Raw genomic sequence first — 20,656 nt, 5'->3', positions numbered from 1 at the left:
CCACCATATAACCTCTTTTGCAAAATTCACATGGAAAAATGACAGATTCATATAAATACCTACAAGTAAATGAAAGACATATTCTTTTCTTTATGTTATGATAAATAAAAAAGTGAATTCCATGCAGTCAGGGAAAGTTCGATGTAGGAAAATATTCTTGTTAAATTGGATTCTATCTAATTTAGTTATTTAAACAAAACAAAACAATTAAATACATAGATTTCCGTGTTGTTTTCAAATAATAGCTGTAAATGGTATACTGCCAAATTCTGCTCATAGAAGAATGAATTTCCTGTGCACATATAATGAGACAATTGTTCTTATTTAAGTTAGTTTTTGAACCACTGCAAAATGAATTATGAATAGAATTATGTTATTATTATTGGTATTTCATTGATTTTAAGACAACCTTGGAACAGTGTTTTGTATCATACTACTAATTTGTACTCCGTTGTTTTTTCTTTTATAAAAATCCCCATCCAGTACTCAATATATACTGAACGCACACATGGGTTCACGTGGGTTAACATTTTAGGCCCTTTCCAGAATGTAAGTACTAATGAACTTCGTCTCTTTACATGTTTTACAATTTTATAAATGCATAAGGCATATTAAGAGACAAAGTAAACAAAACATTAACAAAGCACAATATGTGATATTGTATTAACTTGCATGGAGTTGAAGTAAAGTAAAATAAAGTAAAGTTACGTAAAGTTACGTAACGTAACGTAAAGTAAAAAAGTTATGATGTAAGATGTAAGAGTAGAGTAGAGTTGAATAGAGTTGACATTAGTCGAGTCGAGTCGAGAAGAGTAGAGTACAGTAGAGTAAAGTCGAGTAAAGTCGAGTCGAGTCGAGAAGAGAAGAGAAGAGTAGACGTGAGTAGAGTAGAGTAGAGTAGAGTATTTAGTAAAGAACAAAGCAAAGTAATGCAAGTGAGTAAGCAAGTGACACAGATAAAAATGAATTGAACTATTAAATGGAAAAATACTGATAAATAAGTAAATGAATAAATGAATATGTTAAATAAATAAAAAAGTTATCAAATATATAGATAAATAAATATATCTTATGTGTAAAATATAAATGTTGTAAATGCACTACAACGTTTAGGTGTGGCAATTTTCCGCTTCTGTAACATCAAAAAGGATTTAAAATGTGTGACGAACATCTTAAAGTCATCTAACCAAATAATCAAATACCATTTAGAGTGTTAAAGATACAAAATATAAATACGCTTCAAAATCATATTTCATGAATTAATGAAAACTTTAAACTTATATTAATCATTTATAGTTCCAGTAAAATTACAAATGAGCCGCGTCACGACAAAACCAACGTAATGGGTTTGCGACAAGCATGGATCCAGACCAGCCTGAGCACCAGTTTCTTTACTTGTTATAGGGTCTATAAACGAACAGCATTGATCCTGATCAGACTGCGCGGATGCGCAGGCTGGTCTGGATCCATGCTGGTCGCAAAGTCATTATGTTGGTTTTGTCATGACGTGGCTCAAATTGTAACATGATACTTTTCCTTTCTCTTATACATAAAGACTTTATTATCTTTGCTGTCTTTGTATTTTACTGACAGGTTCTATTGCAGATACCACTACATCTGCAGTGAGTGTGTATTTGTGTATTCTATACTTAATGAGGATCCATCCGCCCTTTCAGGCACTTGAGAGTATGGACCCCACATCTGTAGTGAAACGATTTAATAACAGATTATATAACGCTTGGCCTGGTGAAGACAGATACCCACTGGCAGCCAGTGCAAAAACCAAATCATAGTCTGCATTGGTAGCCATTATGTCAGTATATTGTTTCTTCTTTTTTCCCCTCAAAACGATAACTGGTATTTTATATAAGTGAGCTTCTGAACTTCATTTAATGTCTTAAATATTCTAAATTTCCTGACTTAAAATCACAAACATATATATTATTTATTATCTACTTATCAAAGTAAATGCAATAGTTATCATGTTTGTATCCTTCTTTTAAACAATAAACCAGGCCTTAAATATGATTTTAAAAAAAAGATACCTGGTTTTGTAAAGATGCACAGGTTAATGTAAAATATTTAGCGTATTTAGGGTTAAAATTCTTTATTAATGAATTCAACGTTGATCTATCAACTTCTTTTTGTATTCATATGTATTTACATTTTAATACACCTGAAATATTTCTTCTTTACAAAATGATGGTAATGTGTTCATAACATACTAGTATTTGAAAAAAACAATATACGAGACACTTACGTGTTTGTTTCGAATTCGGTCATTTTTCCCAATTGTTTCTATATGAAAAAAATCGATAATATTACTGTTATACAAGTATAAAATGATCTAAATGTTAAAGTGATATATTTTTGTGGTTTAAACGTTATAAAAACTATTTAAATATTTAATCAGTTATGTCTATAAACCATTATACAGCGCTTGAACAATTGAAAACAAATACCATACGGGAGATATCACTTATTACTGCAAGTCAGAAATATCTTGTTCCTATTATCCACTTGATACTGTACTTCCGTGTTAAATAATCTAGGTATATTATATAGCCTTAAATGTCGATCCAGCATATAATTTTATGAAAATGTTATATGGCGACTTTCCAGCTTTACTGTTGAAAGAAGACCTCAGGTGTCCCGCCGAGCACATTCCCAGGAAGAACCCACCCAGCTTTACTAATGAGGGAATACCCCGGGGCGTCAAACCGAGTATACTTCCATGAAGAACCGGATATTCAAACCCTTAGCCTTTTAAAGGCGTATGCTTGATATTTAGCGACCATAAAGGGACTCAAATGGAGTTTTCGTTTTTTGACATTTAGGGACTAGAAATATATATTTCTTTTAGGCGTGTACACAATTAGAAGAAGGTGTATGCTAATAATTGATGTGCAAAATTTCAGATCATTCCCTCACTCCGTTTCTTAACCATATAATTTTGGTTGTGCAAAATTACCAAAAAAAAAATAAAATGATAAGCGTTTCAGTGCTTTCACTCAAATCGGGCTTAAAAAGAGTAATAAACGTCAATTTTTAATTTCACTCGTTCTTTGTTATTTTTTTCAGTTTTCATTCCATTTCAACTGCAACATTTGATTTATGTAAACATTTCAAATTTCATGTCTTAGGTCTCTTGATTTTAATTAGTCACTAAAATATTCTTCTTTAAAGCGGCCTACAGCTTTTCGTAACATTAAATATGTTGTTGTTCGATAAATCGTTTCATATAATTGCCAAATCAAAAGGATGAAGGTGATAAATGAAATTTTCCGACGATAAATACAATAAGGAAACCCCTTGATACATCTAATCTGTCGTATATTTAAATTAGTAAAGTGGACAATTCCATTCCCGATCTTATATTTTTATAAACGAGAGTCACTGACGCGTTAAAAGGTTAACAGTAATATGATGACCTTTTATAAGATCAAACTACTGAACTACTAATCTCGAAATAACACATAATTGTTTTACCAATAATAAAAGAGGGTTGCTTTAAAATAATTTGTTACAAATGTATATCATAGATCAATATTATAAAGGGATAGTATGATAAATACTGCCATATATGACACGTAATACGCTTAACCGTTTCGTATTCATATCAAAAGATAATTATACAACAATTTGTGGTACACTTTTTGTAGTTGGTTATATCAATAAAAATATCCTTAAATAATTTAAGTAATGAGATATTGTCATATTCAAACCTTATCCCAACATTTGCACGAACTTCTCCTGTATTCAGAAAGGTTTCCTTTTACAAGCGGTTTATATCTTATACTACATGTACAAGTGAATGTGATTGATAAATTATTAATCTTATTTTGTTATATTCTTAAATAAACAGAAAAATCCAACAAAACTTCCGTGTGATTTATGATTTAAGATGTATTAAAATATCTAGGTGTGGCATTTTTCCGCATTAAAAAAAATACAAAAATATTGGTTTAAATTATTTTAAAATTGAAGAATGTTATCTTTAGAGTTAAATACGAGCCCATCAAAAAGAAAAACCGCACTGTCCGTACATATGTACCTACATTAAAAACTTGTCTGACGGGTAGTATTACAAATGTGTCAATGGCAAAATATGCGCATGCTTCCTATTGTTATTTAAGGTTATTTTTAAAAATAGTTCTCTTCGAACGGGTATTTTATTTTAATAAAGAAATTTGAAACTACAATATACAAAAGACAGAAGTCCCTGGCGAATGAATCGCCAATAATATTTACTTCCTCTTACGGTATTGAATGGGTGCCGTGAAGCGTTAATCGTTGAAAAGATCTATCTACCTTGGTCTGCGGGATAGTTTTCGCATTCCTACGCCACACCTGGCGGAATACACCACTCTGACTCTATAAGTAGGATTGGAAGCTAAAATTGATGTTAAAAAAAAATAATTGACCAGGAATTGTGATTAAATTGGACAGGAGCAGGTAATAATTTCATGTATATTTACAGCTTCTGAATTAAACACGTTAATTGTCTGAATTATATATTTAGGCAATAGTATATAGCTTTACATATTGTAAATGCAAATTGGATAACCGTTGTTAAAGTTATATAAACTCAAAGGAACAACATCGAGCATTTCATGCTTGTGCGCAAGTAAAACAAAATCAATGTTTTAATAACTGCATTTAATTCAGTAACAAAACAAAACATTTTACCTTGTAATAGAGAAGCGTATAATGTAAGGTAAATTATGCGACGCAGTTTTAATTTTCGTAAGATGTACATGAAGAATTACACACTATGCGCAATGTATTACTCTACCCCCATCCCCGCTAAATTTAAAAAAATGGACTTGTCTGGACAAAACCATTCGTCAGTTTAGACATGTACTGACTGAATAGCGGACAGAACAGACCATGATCAGAGGGTGTGCATGACTTTGCCGACTGATTGTGGTCTGCACTGGTGACACGGATAGAATCTGTAGATTTTAACCGGTTAAGAATTAATTACAAAGCGCCTGTTGCCGGTTTTCATTGAAATTAATTCCATTCTGAATATCGACTTTAGTCTATTGAAGACGAGTATTCGAATATGCAATACTTTTAAGCAGTATTGTTTAATTATTTTGTCTTTAACCAACATTATTCGTATGAAGTTTGAATGGAGGTTAAGATATTTGCGAAGTCACTATGTCACTGGCTGTCTATTATTATCTAAGTTATAAACATTTTTTTTAATATCTTTTTTCTTTTGTTAAACTGAGGTAATCGAGACCTTATATACACTAACATGTTGTACAGATTGTATGAATAGATTTGATACAGGCCAAGGAACACTTACAAAAAATTGTAATTTGAAACTTCTAGAGTCGTCTACTTCAAAATCATTATATCCAGAGTATCTAGTATTTGGTTAAAATATCTAAAATGTCATTGAAATACAACACATTGTAGCCATTATGTTTTACAATATATGTACAAATATATACATGAATTCATTAAACAATGCTCTGGGTATATAACAGACAAAATCCGAGTAAAATATGTAAACAAAAATCGCAAATAAACATTTCATGAATGTGAAATAACATACTTTAATATAAACTGCATTTAGATTGTATGTAAAGTAATTCGCCTTTTGTATAATTAAACAAATCTATCTAAAATCATAATGACCACAAATTCACGAATCATTCCAAAATATTTCAGGAAATTCAAAATAGTTTCTATTTATTTCAGCTTCGTAATGCACAAAAAACCAGCATGAATTTGTGAATCGCACCAAGTTGTTCGTTCGAACCAATTAAAATTCGCGGTACAGATAACTGACCAATCAGAATGGAGATGACAGAGATGCTTCAGCATGATCTGTCTCGCATGGACGATTTGTCTATTGAAAGCATTTCAAGATGTCTGAAGGCGAGATATGACCGTGACCTTATTTACGTGAGTACACTTGAGCTTCTATATATACGTTTTGTCAGTCATAAAGAAAACAGTAGGAAACGGAGATAAGACATTTTATTTTTCATTTTCCACGTCCCATTGAACCGGAAAAGTACGGGAATTTTTTTTTTTTGAATTTCTTTGCATTTCCTCCACATTTCTAATATCCAAACCCCATGCCAACCTAAAAAAATTCTATCTAGGTATACAACATTCTTATAATTTATTCCTAATACTGATAACCTTTTCTTATACATATAATACGAATATTATGATTGGTCGACCACTGTATAACTTTTATAAAACATAGAACACAACAATGTCACACATAAGTAGAATATTTATTATAGTCGGGAGAATTTAGATATCAAAAAGTCAAGCGTTCAAGATTATGACTATAATCGAAGGAATAAAATGCGCATCAGATTTGAGAAATAATGTATAGGGAGAAAAAAAAACGCAACAAAAACAAATGAGGATTGAATAAATGTGAAGTCACAAATTTATATTCTTTTGTCCAATGTAAAGTCCAATATAAAATGTGAAGAATAGTACCTAAGACTTATACGAGTTATACGAGATTAATTCTTTTACGTTCATGTCAACATTGAGGGACTGACCTTTACAAAGGATGTAAACACCTAACTGCGTATTAATAAGCAAACTAAAATAACATTGTTAACATAATCAAATAACATTTTAAATATGTAGGTATATATAAACTAGTAAAATGTAAATAAAAGTACTACTTAAACAAAGATTTTATCAATGACCGCCTTACCCCTACCGTCTGGTAATTTAAATAAATAAGTTAATCTGTTTGTTTCCATGAAAATATAATTTATTCATTTTTATGTATTTTGACACACAAAACATTAATATCCTTTCCACGACCGACCCTCTTTTTTGGACTGACACCCGTAACGTTTTTAAGCGTGCACATTTTTTCAAACCCTAAAAGTTGGGTCTGAATTAATGAAGGAAACCCGAAACGTTATAAACCTGTGTTTTTTCAACAGTTTTAAAAACTGTAACGGAAATCAGCGTAAAAGAATTAAGTAAAGTCTTATAAAGCGTAATTTCTGATAAATCTTACGCATAAATACGGTTCAGACTTTCTTGCGAACGAGGAATATACCGTATTTCAACGATATGGTTGTCCATCGTATAATATTGAAAACACCGTCATTTTACGTTATGGGGATAGGTGTTTGTTTGCTGTGAAATAAAAATCTCAGATAATTACAAACGAACATTTTGACGAAAATACGTTTTAGTATGTTACGGGTCATTATGCGGTATAGGTGTATATCCACAACGTGTAAAACCGTAAATGAGAAGTTACCGTTAAATGACTGAAACGTATAATTCCGTAAAAATGATTAATCTTATTAGCAATAATTAATCATCTTGTCTTTAGAAAAATGTCATAAATTAGGGTTTGACAATTAAGACAAACATATCTTCTGTAAGGTAAAACATGTTTTAGAAGCCGTTTATTAGTTAAATAGAAAAAAACGCATGGTTGAAATAAGTTAGTATTTGTAGCTTACTTTCCCTTAAATTGATTTGAATTAAATTACCAAGTTTATTATCCAATAATATGTTCAATAAACGATCAGTGACACTCTTAAACCGATTTTTATAAAAATGACATAGTACTTTTAAAAAAACTTGTTTCTTAAAACATTTATTTTATTTACCATCTTTTGAAAAATGTTTTGATAGTAGCTAATGCAAAATAATGTGATGAAAATATTGCCGGGTTTCCTACAACAAAACAACATCCACTTTTGAGAATAGAAAATTTTGACACGTTTTATAACGTTTTGGGTGTTCTTTGGTAAAATAGGGTCGGTTTTTGGAGAAACGAAAAAACGATACGTTTAAATACGTTACTGTCGCGGAAAGGATATATTCTTTTCATAATGTACAGTACGTGCACGAAAATAAACACAATGCAACTCGTACAAAGTTGAACGGCTGTTTTACGTACATACATTGAAATCTAAAACTCGAAAAAAATATTTACTACTTATTAATAATAAAATAAAAATACATGAAAGGTTAAATGTATATATGAGCCAAAATATCATGTGGTTGTAATTTTTATCATGAAATATTTTCAGGGTAATAAACAAGCATTCATCAGGCATATTTGAGACATGATTTCATTCAAATTAAATTGCCATAAACTTTTTTTGAATGCAAAAGCATAAAAGACATAAGTCAAAAATATCCATTGCCATAAACTTTTCTTTATTAAAATATGGCACATTTGCAATATAAAACCTTCAAGGTAACTTTTCTATGTTTGAATATTGCACATTTGTAATATTAAACATGCAAGGTTACATTTATATGTAAAAATATGGAACACTTGTAATATAAAACATTCAAGGTACACGGTGTGCGTGATCGAATCAGGAAGTATGGAACGCTTACACAACGTTGTCGTCAAGGAAGAACGCGCTGGTTCGTTGTTATATATATAATAGTATTGTGTTTTGATCGTTTTCCAATATATCACAAAAGGTTTACTTTATATAGTATCTTATTATAATATCTGCACTTAATCGATAAAAGAAAAGTTTATACAAACTTGCGGCAAATTGCGTGTTAAATGTAATGAATAGTATGGAATGCTGAACTATGACTGGAGTTGGCACTATTGAATAAGACCGAACACATTATATATAGTTTTTGCTAAACACGCGTACTCTAACTTGTCCCATTTTTATTATGCACATGCTTTACTTTCATAATACTCAGTAAATACCATCAAAGAATAAAATAAAAATTTTCAAACAGTATTCGAGAAAGTTATTTCCGACTTTATTTCATCTAGAAAAAGGTTGACACACTGGCCTAGCGTTAGATATCAGAATTTGTATGTGCCTTTTAAAACGAGTTCGACTGTATATTGAATGAGGATTGAATACATAACATGCAAAGAGTTGATTTAAGTTTTATACTTAACTTGATATGTACTTTTAAAAAGAAAATCGGTTTAAGTGAGACCTTCTTAACATTTTCCTATGTGTATAAACTTTAAATTGTAACAAAGAATAATTCACTTAACAATTCCTTAAAGACCCACTATGACTCAGAAACGAATACATTTTACTTCTTTAAAAAGGGCAACTTTGAATTAAAAATGTTTAAATATATTGTTTTTAAAACTTGTTTGACACTTATTTCAAGAAGAAAGTAGTGAAAAATGTGAAATTATTTGTCATGAAAGTTCCAAAAAGTAAAAAAAATCAATATTTTGACTTCCATACAAAATACTAAATTAATTTAACTGTACTTATTGCCAAAGCAACCGAAGAAAAAAGAAGGTTTCGATAATTGGTAAATCAGTAACGTTTTGGAAACTATAAAATACGCCAAAAATAAACAGCTTTTGAAATAAAGAAGCAAAACTATTTCTAGGGCATAATGGGCCTTAAAACATGACTATGTAGATTTTACGCTCTACGAGTATTCAATGAATATCATAATTATTAAATCACAAAAAAAAAAATCAAAACGAATGTAAGTCGTGCGCCTCGGTTAACATCACTTGTCTTGGGTAAATATTTCGTGTGGGATGTGAGGTATGTTAATATGTAACTTTTTAAACATCCAACAGTGCAGGCCATGGTTGTTTGACTCTATTACACGGTACATAGAGAAACATAATTTTGTACAATATTGTGGTGCACATATACATGTATGATATAGATTAACAATAACCGATGCATTACTATTGTCCAACAACATTGACCTTGCACTCTTGCATTTGACCTTGTAGTCGGTATATTCCGTAAACGTTACGATCTAATTGTAAATCGACATGAATGTAAATAGCCAATTGTTTAAATGATGTAAATTATAAATTCCCTTTTAGCGCAGTTGCTAAAGAGTTTTCACTTGAAGAATATAGACGTAGACTGGTAGGTTCAAATCCTACTTCAGCGATTTATTTTAATTTTGAAATTGCAATTCTCTTTAAACTATTGAAAACCTTTTTATATTGTGTACTATTTATGTAGTATTTTTAATAACTGCCTTTTAAAGCGTGTATGCGCTTAAGCATAATACGATTGCATAATATCACAAATAGAACCGTTGAAAGATACTATAATTAAATAAAAGATATAATTCTGCATAAAAACGCCACTTAAAAGGTATTCTAAAAGCAGGTGTAGTAGATTTCAAATTAATTCTTGCAAGTACATGAAGTAAATTAAAAAAAAATCATAACGTGGTGTTGGTTAGGTATCGAACCAGAGACCTTCAGATCGGTAATCCGACACCTATACCAATACAACACACTTCACATACGAGTGAACTTTGCAAATATATCGATATATTCGATAGGTAATTGTCAATGTTTTTTCATAAATTATAACCTTTCCGAATATTAATGAAGTGCCAGGTCAATATTGTTGGACAATATCTAATATTGTGCGGAACTCGGTAAATTCGTTTTTTTTTCGAATCAATTCCCCGGTATAAACAAATTTTTACCGTTGTGCTCACAATAGATTGAACGGCCTCTCGCACTTATTCTCGTTGTTATAACTGACATCCCCGGATTAGCTGGGAAACCCCAAAAATATTCTTAATTACGCATGCACGTAAGTCATTTTTAGCTTAATAGCAATTAAATCTAAAGCAAAAATTATGCATAACATTGAAATAAAATACACGTTTTAACATTTTAAACTGACAGTTGTTTTAAATTCAAACTATTCACTTGAGAAATATGATATAACTTAAGTTAATGTAAAGAAAAGGAATCACTGCATGGGTCATGTTTCAAATACAAAATTAATGGATAATATTCTGTCTTATTGTAAATTTGAAAAGAAAAATAAACACTTTGCGAAAAGGGGCACTGTACGTTGACTGCAAGACCTAATTTAACAGAGGAGCGCTTATTTAAGAAGACCATTAGTGTTGTATTATGCATGGCGTTTTGCATGATCGCAGCTCTCGTTTGATATGAGCCGCGTCACGACAAAACCAACATAATGGGTTTGCGACCAGCATGGATCCAGATCAGCATGCGCATCCGCGCAGTCTGATCAGGATCCATGCTGTTCGCTATCAGTTTCTTTACTTGTTTAGGGTCTGTAAGCGAACAGCATGGATCCTGATCAGATTGCGCGGATGAGCAGGCTGGTCTGGATCCATGCTGGTCGCAAACGCACTATGTTGGTTTTGTCGTGACACGGCTCATATAAGCGTTTGGTTTGCATAGCTTAAATACTTCTTGATAGTTTTTTGCTATTGAACACTTAATAACATAATAAATGTAGAAATCGTACCAGTAATTATGACATTAAAATCCCCTTATTTCACAATTAGGGGAATGGCTTTGAAACGCCTCATTAACTGCACAAGTAAGGTTGTATAACTGCATGCAGTGAACTTTTATTGTGTAACAACTTTGTGTATTGAACGCGTAATTTAAAACTTGACTTTTTTAAAAACCCGTAAAATTCTATTGGATTTTTGCCATAATGAAAATAATTTAAGTCAGAAATAATTAAGGTGCATTTTTTTTTATAAGATATGAACAAATTTTCAATATGCAATTCCTGTACATGTGGATCTTTTATTGAATCCTCGAATTACATGGCAAATTCATAATGAATCGTTTCTTATCGGTTTTCTCTTAGTTACATAGTCATATATTTATTTTTGGCGAAATGAAATTTATTTCTGCAGCCATGCATGTGAGGAAGGCTGTGGTAACAAATATTAGCCGAACGGTTATATGACAAGAGGAGATTGTATTTTTTTTTGAAAATCTTTCCCATTGTTCAGGTATATCTTTTGTGGAGAAAAAAAGAAAGAAAAACAGATATATACACGTACTTGTGTTCAACGAAATATAAACCTTAAAATTATTGTCATTTCTAATAGTGGGGCGGGAAATGGAGAAAATAGTGCAAATCGTGATACAAGCATGAAACTTTCAGGAAATCATCTTTAGACCAAGTAGATTTCAAAAGTGAAGTGGGCCCAAAAATATCTCTGCTCGTTCAAGATGGCCGCCATTTTCAAAATGGCCGCAATATACATTTGACGTGCATACTAGCTCATTCATTTCATTTTTTGTACAGACCTGAAACTAACACCAAAAGCATGCATATAGTTTCTCCTTTTCAAAAATATAAATCTAACAATTTTTTTCTTTCAATCCTCGTCCAAATCCAAGATGGCGTCCAATATGGCCGTCGATTTTGTGCAAAACTGTTATATCATTTTTATAGTATAATTTGTTGCACAAATTATGTTCATTATGATAAAAAAAGTGTTTAAACATATCAGAGATAATCAAATTATTTGTTAATCTCAATAAAAGTAAATATTTCAAAAGTGTTTGTCTAAAAATATCTTTAAAAATATCAAGAAAAAAAAATCAAATTTTTGCATATTTTTCAAATTTGATTTTCTAAATTAATGTGCAAAGTTAAAAAAAAGTTACTTTATGTCTTAAACTGTATTTGACATTCCATTTATATATTGTGTTTATTGTAAAAATGTAAGAAAAACATTAAATCTGAAGGTTTTATAGTTTGTGAAAGTGGGTGGGGTAATATTATACGAAAATTGTAATAGAAAAACAACAGAAATTATACATAGTTATGTTCATTCTATTTCTTTGCCTTTTTACTTTTCTATGAATTCTTATGCAAATGTTCCAACTTAAAAAAGTACTTTTTATTGGATGAAAGTATTTTTGTATTCCTTCGGGTCAAGTGGGTGAGCAAGAAATGCACATACAAACATGTGTATACATTCAGTTATAAAATTTGGTTGCATGATAATTCTTGTTTCAATATTTTTGATATCATATATTAATTGTTAATTGTAAAGACATATAAGAAGACAATAAATTAACTTAACGTGCTTAAAATAGCAAACACGTGCACAGATGTAAGGTATAAAGGTAGTCCATAAGCGCATATTTTTGACTCATTCACAATTTTATATTTATGATATAAACATGGCTTAAAAGCCAACAAAATGAGATAATGATTTGTTATGTTTTTCATTTAATGTTTGAACATACATAATAAAAATAAGGCTACTGCCACATCACATCATCTATGTGATGTGAAACAGATATATCAATGATATGGTCTGGCCTGCATGCAGTCTTTTGAAAAGTTAGGATACAAATAAGTGCATTTCCTAAAGTTTCCTAAAGTAATCATATTCCATTTTTTCTTTCAATAAGAGGAGAAAGATGACCCTGGATCACTCACCTAAGATCATTGTTGGGAAAAAGGTAACAATATCATTTTGGGCGTGTCAATTATGTCATAACACACATGATTTGTGTAATATTTGTATCCGGGTGCTCTTAAAGAACATGCCCAATATCTAGTTTAATTTTTTTACATGAGAGAACTTTAATAACCATATTCATATATGAGTCCATATGAACTTAGTGACCTCTGGTGTTAGGGGTAAATTTTGACCATGTTGTCCATGGTATATCAGATATTTGTAGAGTATAACAAAATTATGATGATACATGATTAATTTCTATGCGTCAGGTACTGTAGGTTTAGGGGAAACAGATTTACTGCAGTAGGCTTTGTAAATTAAGTGATAACCATTGCAAAACCATTTTAGACTGCAGTAGCATCATACACATTTATGCATGTTTTTTTCATGCTACATCCAAAATATCTTAGTCCAAGTCATAGTAGTTTAACAATAGATGTTTTTATGTGTTTTCATATACAAGTTTATAAACCCAGGTGGCTCTATGAGCATGATTCAATTAATATGTTAATAAAAGCATAAGGTGAGGCTACATGCTTAGTACCTGTGCTCTGTGCATTTAGATTTTTGAGAAAAAAATATTTGCATGTACACTAAATGATCCAAAAATGTTTAATCTAACTTTAAAAGAGGTCTTCTTTACTTGGCAAGGTTGTGTGTTGACTATCTAAGCTCTAGGCATTGTAGTTTGTTTTTTGCTGTTGTTTTTTTTAAAAATTCAATATGATTCCGTACACAAGTCTTTAAAAACTGTGTTCCTCGTGATGGCCTTTAAATCATGCTCCTGTTACCAAAAAAAGCTTTCCCTGTCACTTAAATTATATTGACTTATGTTATTAAAATTCTTCTCCGAAACTGCAGTGCACAGAGAAGAAAAATATCGTATATCATTACATTGCGATGCTATATAAAGATTTTAAACTATTGGCATAGGGTCAAAATCACTTAGTTTACATGGACTAAATATCTTATTGGAATATAGTTATATGACCCTTGTTGTGTAAAAAAGTTCTGAGAGGCTAGTTATTGGGCGTCTTTCTTTCAAATAGTTCATAAATCATGTCTGTATTTGGTAAAAAAAAAGATACTCCTTATATAATTTTAGCATTTTGCAGTGTTAAAGAATAATAGCCCCTTTCCAGCAGTGGATCTTAGGCAAGTGATCTAGGGTCAACAATTATCTCTTGTTTAATGGAGAAAATAAAGTATGAATACATTTAGTTTATATTTCAAATCATAAGCTATGTTATTTCGGTCAAACGATGTTATTGATACATATTTCACCACACAAAGATAATATGATGTATCAGTCGCCTTAATTTTTGTATCTTTTGAAAATATCATGTCTACATAAGTTATTAGAAATGAACAGTACTTATTCAATTATACTTGGTAACAAATATGTGCAAAAATATATATTTTTGAATCATTCTGTTACAAACTATTGGCAAGACTAAATTGTGCAGGAAATAATTGTATTCATAAATAGACAACATTTCTTTCAGGTCCAGGCATGATTTTATCTAACATATGGTTCGTTGATGAATATTCAGTCTTCTTTCTGTACAATTATCAAATTATATTAAGAATATTGAAACAACTTATATCATGCAAACACATTTAATAACTGAATGTATACATATAATTCTATCTGCATTCATTGATATTTTAGCACACCTTCAAGTCCCTAAGGAAGACAAAATTACCTTAATACAATAAAATACTTTTACAGTGAATATTTGCATAAGAATTCATATAAAAAACGTTATTTTGTATTACAATTGTCGGATAAATATACCCCACCCACTTTGAATAAGTATATAAAACTTTCACATTTTATGTTTTTGTTACAATTATACAATAAAACATAGTGTTGATTGAATATTAAATACACTATAAGAAACTATGTAACTTTCGGAATTCTGTACATAGACCTAGAAAAAATGCAAAAAATGTCACTTTTTCTTTGATGTTTTAAAAGATTTTTTGTACAAAAAACTAAAAACATGACTAACAATGTGCTTTACCTAAATTTTTTTTTCTTATATGTTTAACAATTTTATATGGAAATAAGCGTACTTTGTGCAAATAATTACACTACAAAAGAGATATATCAGTTTTGCATAAAATTGGCAGCCATATTCGACGCCATTTTGGATTCTGAAGAAGTATGCAAACGAAATTGCTAAAAAAAAATAAATTTTGAAAAGGAGAAACTATATGCATGCTTAAGTGTAGGGTGCAGGTCTGTACAAAAAATTGGAATGAATGATATATTATATACATCAAATTTGTATGGCGGCCATCTTGAAAATGGCGGCCATCTTGTATGAGCAGAGATATTTTTGGGCCCACTTCACTTTTAAAATCTACATGGTCTAAAGATGATTTCCTGAAAGTTTCATGCTTGTATCACAATTTGCACTATTTTGACAGCAGAGACCTTATTTCCCGCCCCACTATAAGTATCCAAACTAACTAAAAGTAGGAATTATAATTATTCTTTCTACGAGTAACAAATTACTTAAATGGGTGCTTTATAAATTCTTGATATTTTTTTCATAAACATTGTAATAATACAGCATAAAATCAAGTCATTGATCTGAAAACATCTTAATTGTAATTGTCCTTAATTATTTAGAAAGTATCTCTTGTCATATACAAGTTTAAACAAATGGTATGTTATGTAGCGACGTGGATTTCGCAAATTTCACAATGGGAATTTCAATATTCCTGCAAAACTCTAGATTTTGATTCCTTTCTAAATTTCGTGTAAAGATTTTTTAATACACTAAGCAAAACTAAAAAAAATTGACACCTTTGTAAAGTTCATGGTAAATTTCATGGTATTTTGATAACATTTGCAAATTTATTGTTTTCAATTCTCTCGTAAATTTCATCGTGTTTTGATAACACTTGTAAATTTTTTGAATACTATTCCCTTGTTAATTTCATTGTGTTTTCATAACACTTGCAAATCTATTGATTTTGATTCCCTTGTAAATTTCATTGTGTTTTGATAACACTTGCAAATCTATTGATTTTTATTCCCTTGTAAATTTCAAGGTGTTTTGATAACACTTGCAAATCTATTGATTTTATTTCCTTGTAAATTTCATTGTGTTTTGATAACACTTGCAAATCTATTGATTTTTATTCCCTTAAAAAAGAACGTTCATGATCATTCTGTTGACTTTTTACCATGTTGTTTGTTTCTTCTTTCAGACAAACATTAGCGACATATTAATTGCCGTCAACCCCCGCAAGCAGCTGAAGATTTATGACGATGAGGTATGTAATGTTTAAGTTTTTTACTGCGTTTTAACCTTTACCCTGCAAAATTTCTAAAATGGACTTGTCCAGTTTCAATCGAATTGAAAGGAGTTCTACCACGTTGTTTTAGATATAAACAAAAACACCGAAATACCGAATCTGTTCTGTGTATTCATACTATTGTGTTCGAGGTCCTTATCCAAAGACTGACGGATATGTCCGAAAAGTTGAGATTGGTCCAATCTCTCTAATTTTAGAACTGTCCATTATCAATTTTGTAATATCAAGCTGAAAATTAAAAGTTTGCCAAAAGTAGAGAACCTGGTCAGGCAAAATGTAATCACCTCCGGTTCTTGCAAGGTAAGGCTTAAAAAGATGTTATCTAAAACATCTCAAGATAACCGAGCAAAAATATGGGTATTTTTAAAATAATTGTTTGAAATCATTTAAGGGTAATTTCGAATTTATATTTTTCCATTTTCACGTACAAACGATTTACACCAATCCGTGTTAAGGATATATATCTAATTTCGGGAAAAAAAAAGAACTGATTAATAACATGTAGTAAGGAAAACATAGTTTTTATATCATTTATTTGTGATTTGAACATATCATCAGCTGTACCAATTCATGTTTTCGACACAATACACTTAAAGTAAAATCTTTTATCTAAAATTGAATCTTTACTTTAATTAATTCATCTAGTCTCGGGTTTCAGATTCTGTTTGCTTGCCTTTTATACAAAATGAGGAAAACGATTTAAAGTTTCAGTGATAAAGATCTTAACATTCATTATGAAGTGTACATTTTATTGTATAATTATTTCTTAGGGACGCACCTACTGCGTGTACGGTAAAAATGTTCCTTTACATGTAAGTTGACAAGATTAGTAATTGTTAACTACATGTATATAAATTCCCCCACGGATTCGTTCATTTCTTCAGTTTATTTTGTCACATTTATTAAAACTAATATAAAACTTAAGTAATCGATGATACATCGATATATATACACTATTTCTTCATATTTTATATATTAAAACGACATTAATTTTACATTGATACAATAGAGTACCGACACTTTTATTTGATGCCATTTAACAATTTCTCTATTGTATAATATGTTCACAATCTACCAATTAATAAAACATACAACAATTTTATGATTACATGTACGAACTTATCGATATAATCCGGTCGGTTACAGAGTTAATAAACACAGTGTTAATAAACACAGTGGATAAACGACTGCCCTTCCTGGTTTGGCAAGAAAGGTGCAAGTTAAAATATATAGCTTCCTTAGAAAGAAGCAGGAAGTACATGCAATCGCAAGGTGTGGTGCATATTGATGACGTCTATAATGACATGCTATTGATATCGTTTATCCACAATGATGAAATTCTACATTAAATATCGTTTATTATGTCACACGTAACTGAAAATCTTAACAGTGACTAAAAGTCCATCCAGTTCGTTCCTCGAACAAAGAAAATATCATTTCAACAAGAGCCATGTCAACATGGCCATCCCTCGCCAAATGTGTTTGCTCATTCGGCGGGGGATAATAAGCGTCACTTACTATTCAGGACACTTTGATAAGGCGACAGATAGCGAAAGCATAGGCTTGTTAACAATATTTATAATAATGAATAATCCATGAAGATAAAATAAAATGTTTGTTTTATAGATTCATGATAAATACAATGCTGACAAATTCGGAACAGATTTAGAGCCGCATATTTTTCAAGTTGCCGCAACAGCCTACCGACGCATGCGTGAAAATGACACGAATCAGGTATACAATAACCATAATGTTTTAAAAGAAATTAAAAGGAAATTGACCCGATTTAGAAAACAGCAACTACGATATGATTCTATGTCTTATTTACGGATATTTTCTAACAAGTAACATTATTTCTTTCATAGGAAATAAAACCTACCTTGCCTTTAGGGTGATGGTGACTTGGTATTTGTTTACAGTAACATAGTGCTTCATAGAGGTGTCCATTCTGCTTAAGCCGATGCTATGGGTCATGGACGGTGCCTTGCATTTTCCAGTACCGTCCAAGAACAGGCTTAATCAAACCAAGCCTGGAACGTTTCAAATTTTGTCGTTTTTAGCGTTCTTTAGGGATTCTGTTTTCATCTATTTAAATGTATTTTGCTATTTTTTTCGTTAAATAAATCAATATTTAAATAATAAATATATACTGTATTCCAGGTAAATAATGACCAATGGCACTGGTATATTGCTTTTCCAATATGACTATTTTTCCCATTATGCTTGCATAAATATTTTAATGCAGTAACATTTTTGGTAAAAATATCATGTAACATGATGAAAACGATATACAAAAAAGATGCACTAGTTGTCCATTAAAGCAATAGATTTTTTTTGTCATTTGCATTGTATTCTCTTACAAATGCTTTTCCTGTATACATATATATATAGGTCATCATTGTTTCTGGAGAAAGTGGAGCCGGCAAGACAGAAAGCACAAAATATATGGTCAAACATATGGTACATATGTGTCAGAAAGGAGATATGGTTTTACATGAAAAAATCGTCAAGGTAACTACATGAAAATCTATGTACTGGTCTGTGAGCACGGATGTTTTTTTATATTATTCTATTTGCTTTAAGTTGGGTTTACATCGAGCCAACATAGTAAAATTCATATAACGACCTACCAGCTTTACTGGTGGAGGGCGACTTCGGGCGACCCTCAATTCAATTTTTCACGCACGAACAGGCACCGGAGTAATACCACTGGCGTTTCGTTAACTACATGAAAAGCTCCTTCACATAAAAGAATCAAAAAGCTCTGGTTGGATTCGCACCCGCAGCATTGAGGGGTATGGGTTGATATAAATTCATATTGCAGCATACTCATTAGGATGTGTTATATAACAATGATCAAAATGCATTATAAACCCCTATTACAGAAAGAAAAGAAAAAACAACAGCGACAATATTTAATATTCAATAGGAAACCTTAACTGCTTGAAGCTAGTAAATGAGAAAGAAATGTAACTCGACCAGTAACATCTGAAGTATCAAAATGCAAATTATAGTTATAAAATCCAACATCTCGATTACAATTGTAAAATAATTAGACTTGCTAGATAAAGGTTTAAAATTTAGCACTTTAATAATATTTTCTAGATCAACCCTCTACTGGAGGCTTTTGGAAATGCTAAAACAATAATGAACGACAACTCAAGTAGATACGCTAAATACCTGGAAATCAGCTTCAAAGAAGGTGGAGAACTCGCAGGAGGTAATTATTACAATATATGTTATTGTCATTATGACGTCATTTATAATTATTGTGATCTCATTCATACTTTTGGTCCCGCCCATTCTTTTTCCGCACGTGTGCCTACAACCATCTTTTCGGTTCTCTACTGGGTACCAGTGTGACAGGGTTGTGTCGAGGGCTGCGTTCTCTTGCCTTGCTGATCTGTGTCAGTAGAAAAATCTATTTTGGTTACAGGGATTTTTAAATTCTTTTCTTGAAAACTTTGATACAGATTTATAGTATTTGAAATATTTGATTCTAATGAACCGCTTCATCCGCCCACTTTCTCCCCCATCTTTCTTCTTTTTATCTTTTATACTGCAGATCGTTAAATATAATGCATTCTTGATAATATACTTTCTTTGGTTAATATGATGTTTACATTACACGGCTACAGAATATAGATCATTAACTGATTTTCCCTTTTTAATACAATAAGTGTTCAGTAGATGATAATCTAATGTCAAATTTGGAATAAGGAATTGCACTTGATCTTTCTTTTTATTAAATCAGCGGTCGTTAGAGACTACATGTTAGAGAAATCCAGGGTAGTTCATCAAAATAACGGAGAGGGAAACTTTCACATATTCTACGCAATGTTTGCTGGGATTTGCCCCCACAAACCAAAGAAAAAAAAAGTTTTTTTCCCCCCTGGGATTGGGAAAAACCCTCTTTTTCCCTTGGAATGAAACACCCCCAAGTTAAAGAAAGTTAAAAACAGGTGGAAATATTTTTTTATTATTAAGTTTTTGGTTTTAGTGGTTTGTTATATACGAGGGCTGGTCCAGAAATACCTTGAATAAATTCGTAAAACCTGTGTCAAAGTATTCATTGTTTTATTTTATTCTATATTTTCAAAGTTTCTCT

The 20,656-nt window shown here is 30.9% G+C and overlaps 1 protein-coding gene across 1 annotated transcript; it reads left to right on the top strand.

Annotated features, from left to right (window-relative positions):
• Positions 1-4,295: 4,295 nt before the first annotated feature.
• LOC132739536 (unconventional myosin-Ia-like) lies at positions 4,296-20,478 on the top strand. Its single transcript, XM_060727250.1, has 7 exons — positions 4,296-4,455; positions 5,716-5,922; positions 16,441-16,506; positions 18,175-18,282; positions 18,940-19,059; positions 19,654-19,768; positions 20,303-20,478. The coding sequence occupies exons 2-7, from the start codon at positions 5,815-5,817 to the stop codon at positions 20,476-20,478; spliced, it is 693 nt and encodes a 230-aa protein (XP_060583233.1). The 5' UTR covers positions 4,296-4,455; positions 5,716-5,814.
• The last annotated feature ends 178 nt before the right edge of the window (positions 20,479-20,656 follow it).

Source organism: Ruditapes philippinarum, unplaced genomic scaffold (assembly GCF_026571515.1).
Source record: "Ruditapes philippinarum isolate M1 unplaced genomic scaffold, ASM2657151v2 ctg5444_1_1_1_1, whole genome shotgun sequence".
Taxonomy (NCBI): domain Eukaryota; kingdom Metazoa; phylum Mollusca; class Bivalvia; order Venerida; family Veneridae; genus Ruditapes; species Ruditapes philippinarum.
This window is presented reverse-complemented; position numbering and strand designations above follow the sequence as displayed.

Excerpts from the sequence above, each read along its gene's own strand:
- LOC132739536 (XM_060727250.1), top strand. The coding sequence starts at position 5,815 with ATGGAGATGACAGAGATGCTTCAGCATGATCTGTCTCGCATGGACGAT. Across the intron at positions 18,283-18,939 it reads GTGAAAATGACACGAATCAG|GTCATCATTGTTTCTGGAGA; the intron begins GTATACAATAAC and ends ATATATATATAG. Across the intron at positions 19,060-19,653 it reads TACATGAAAAAATCGTCAAG|ATCAACCCTCTACTGGAGGC; the intron begins GTAACTACATGA and ends AATATTTTCTAG.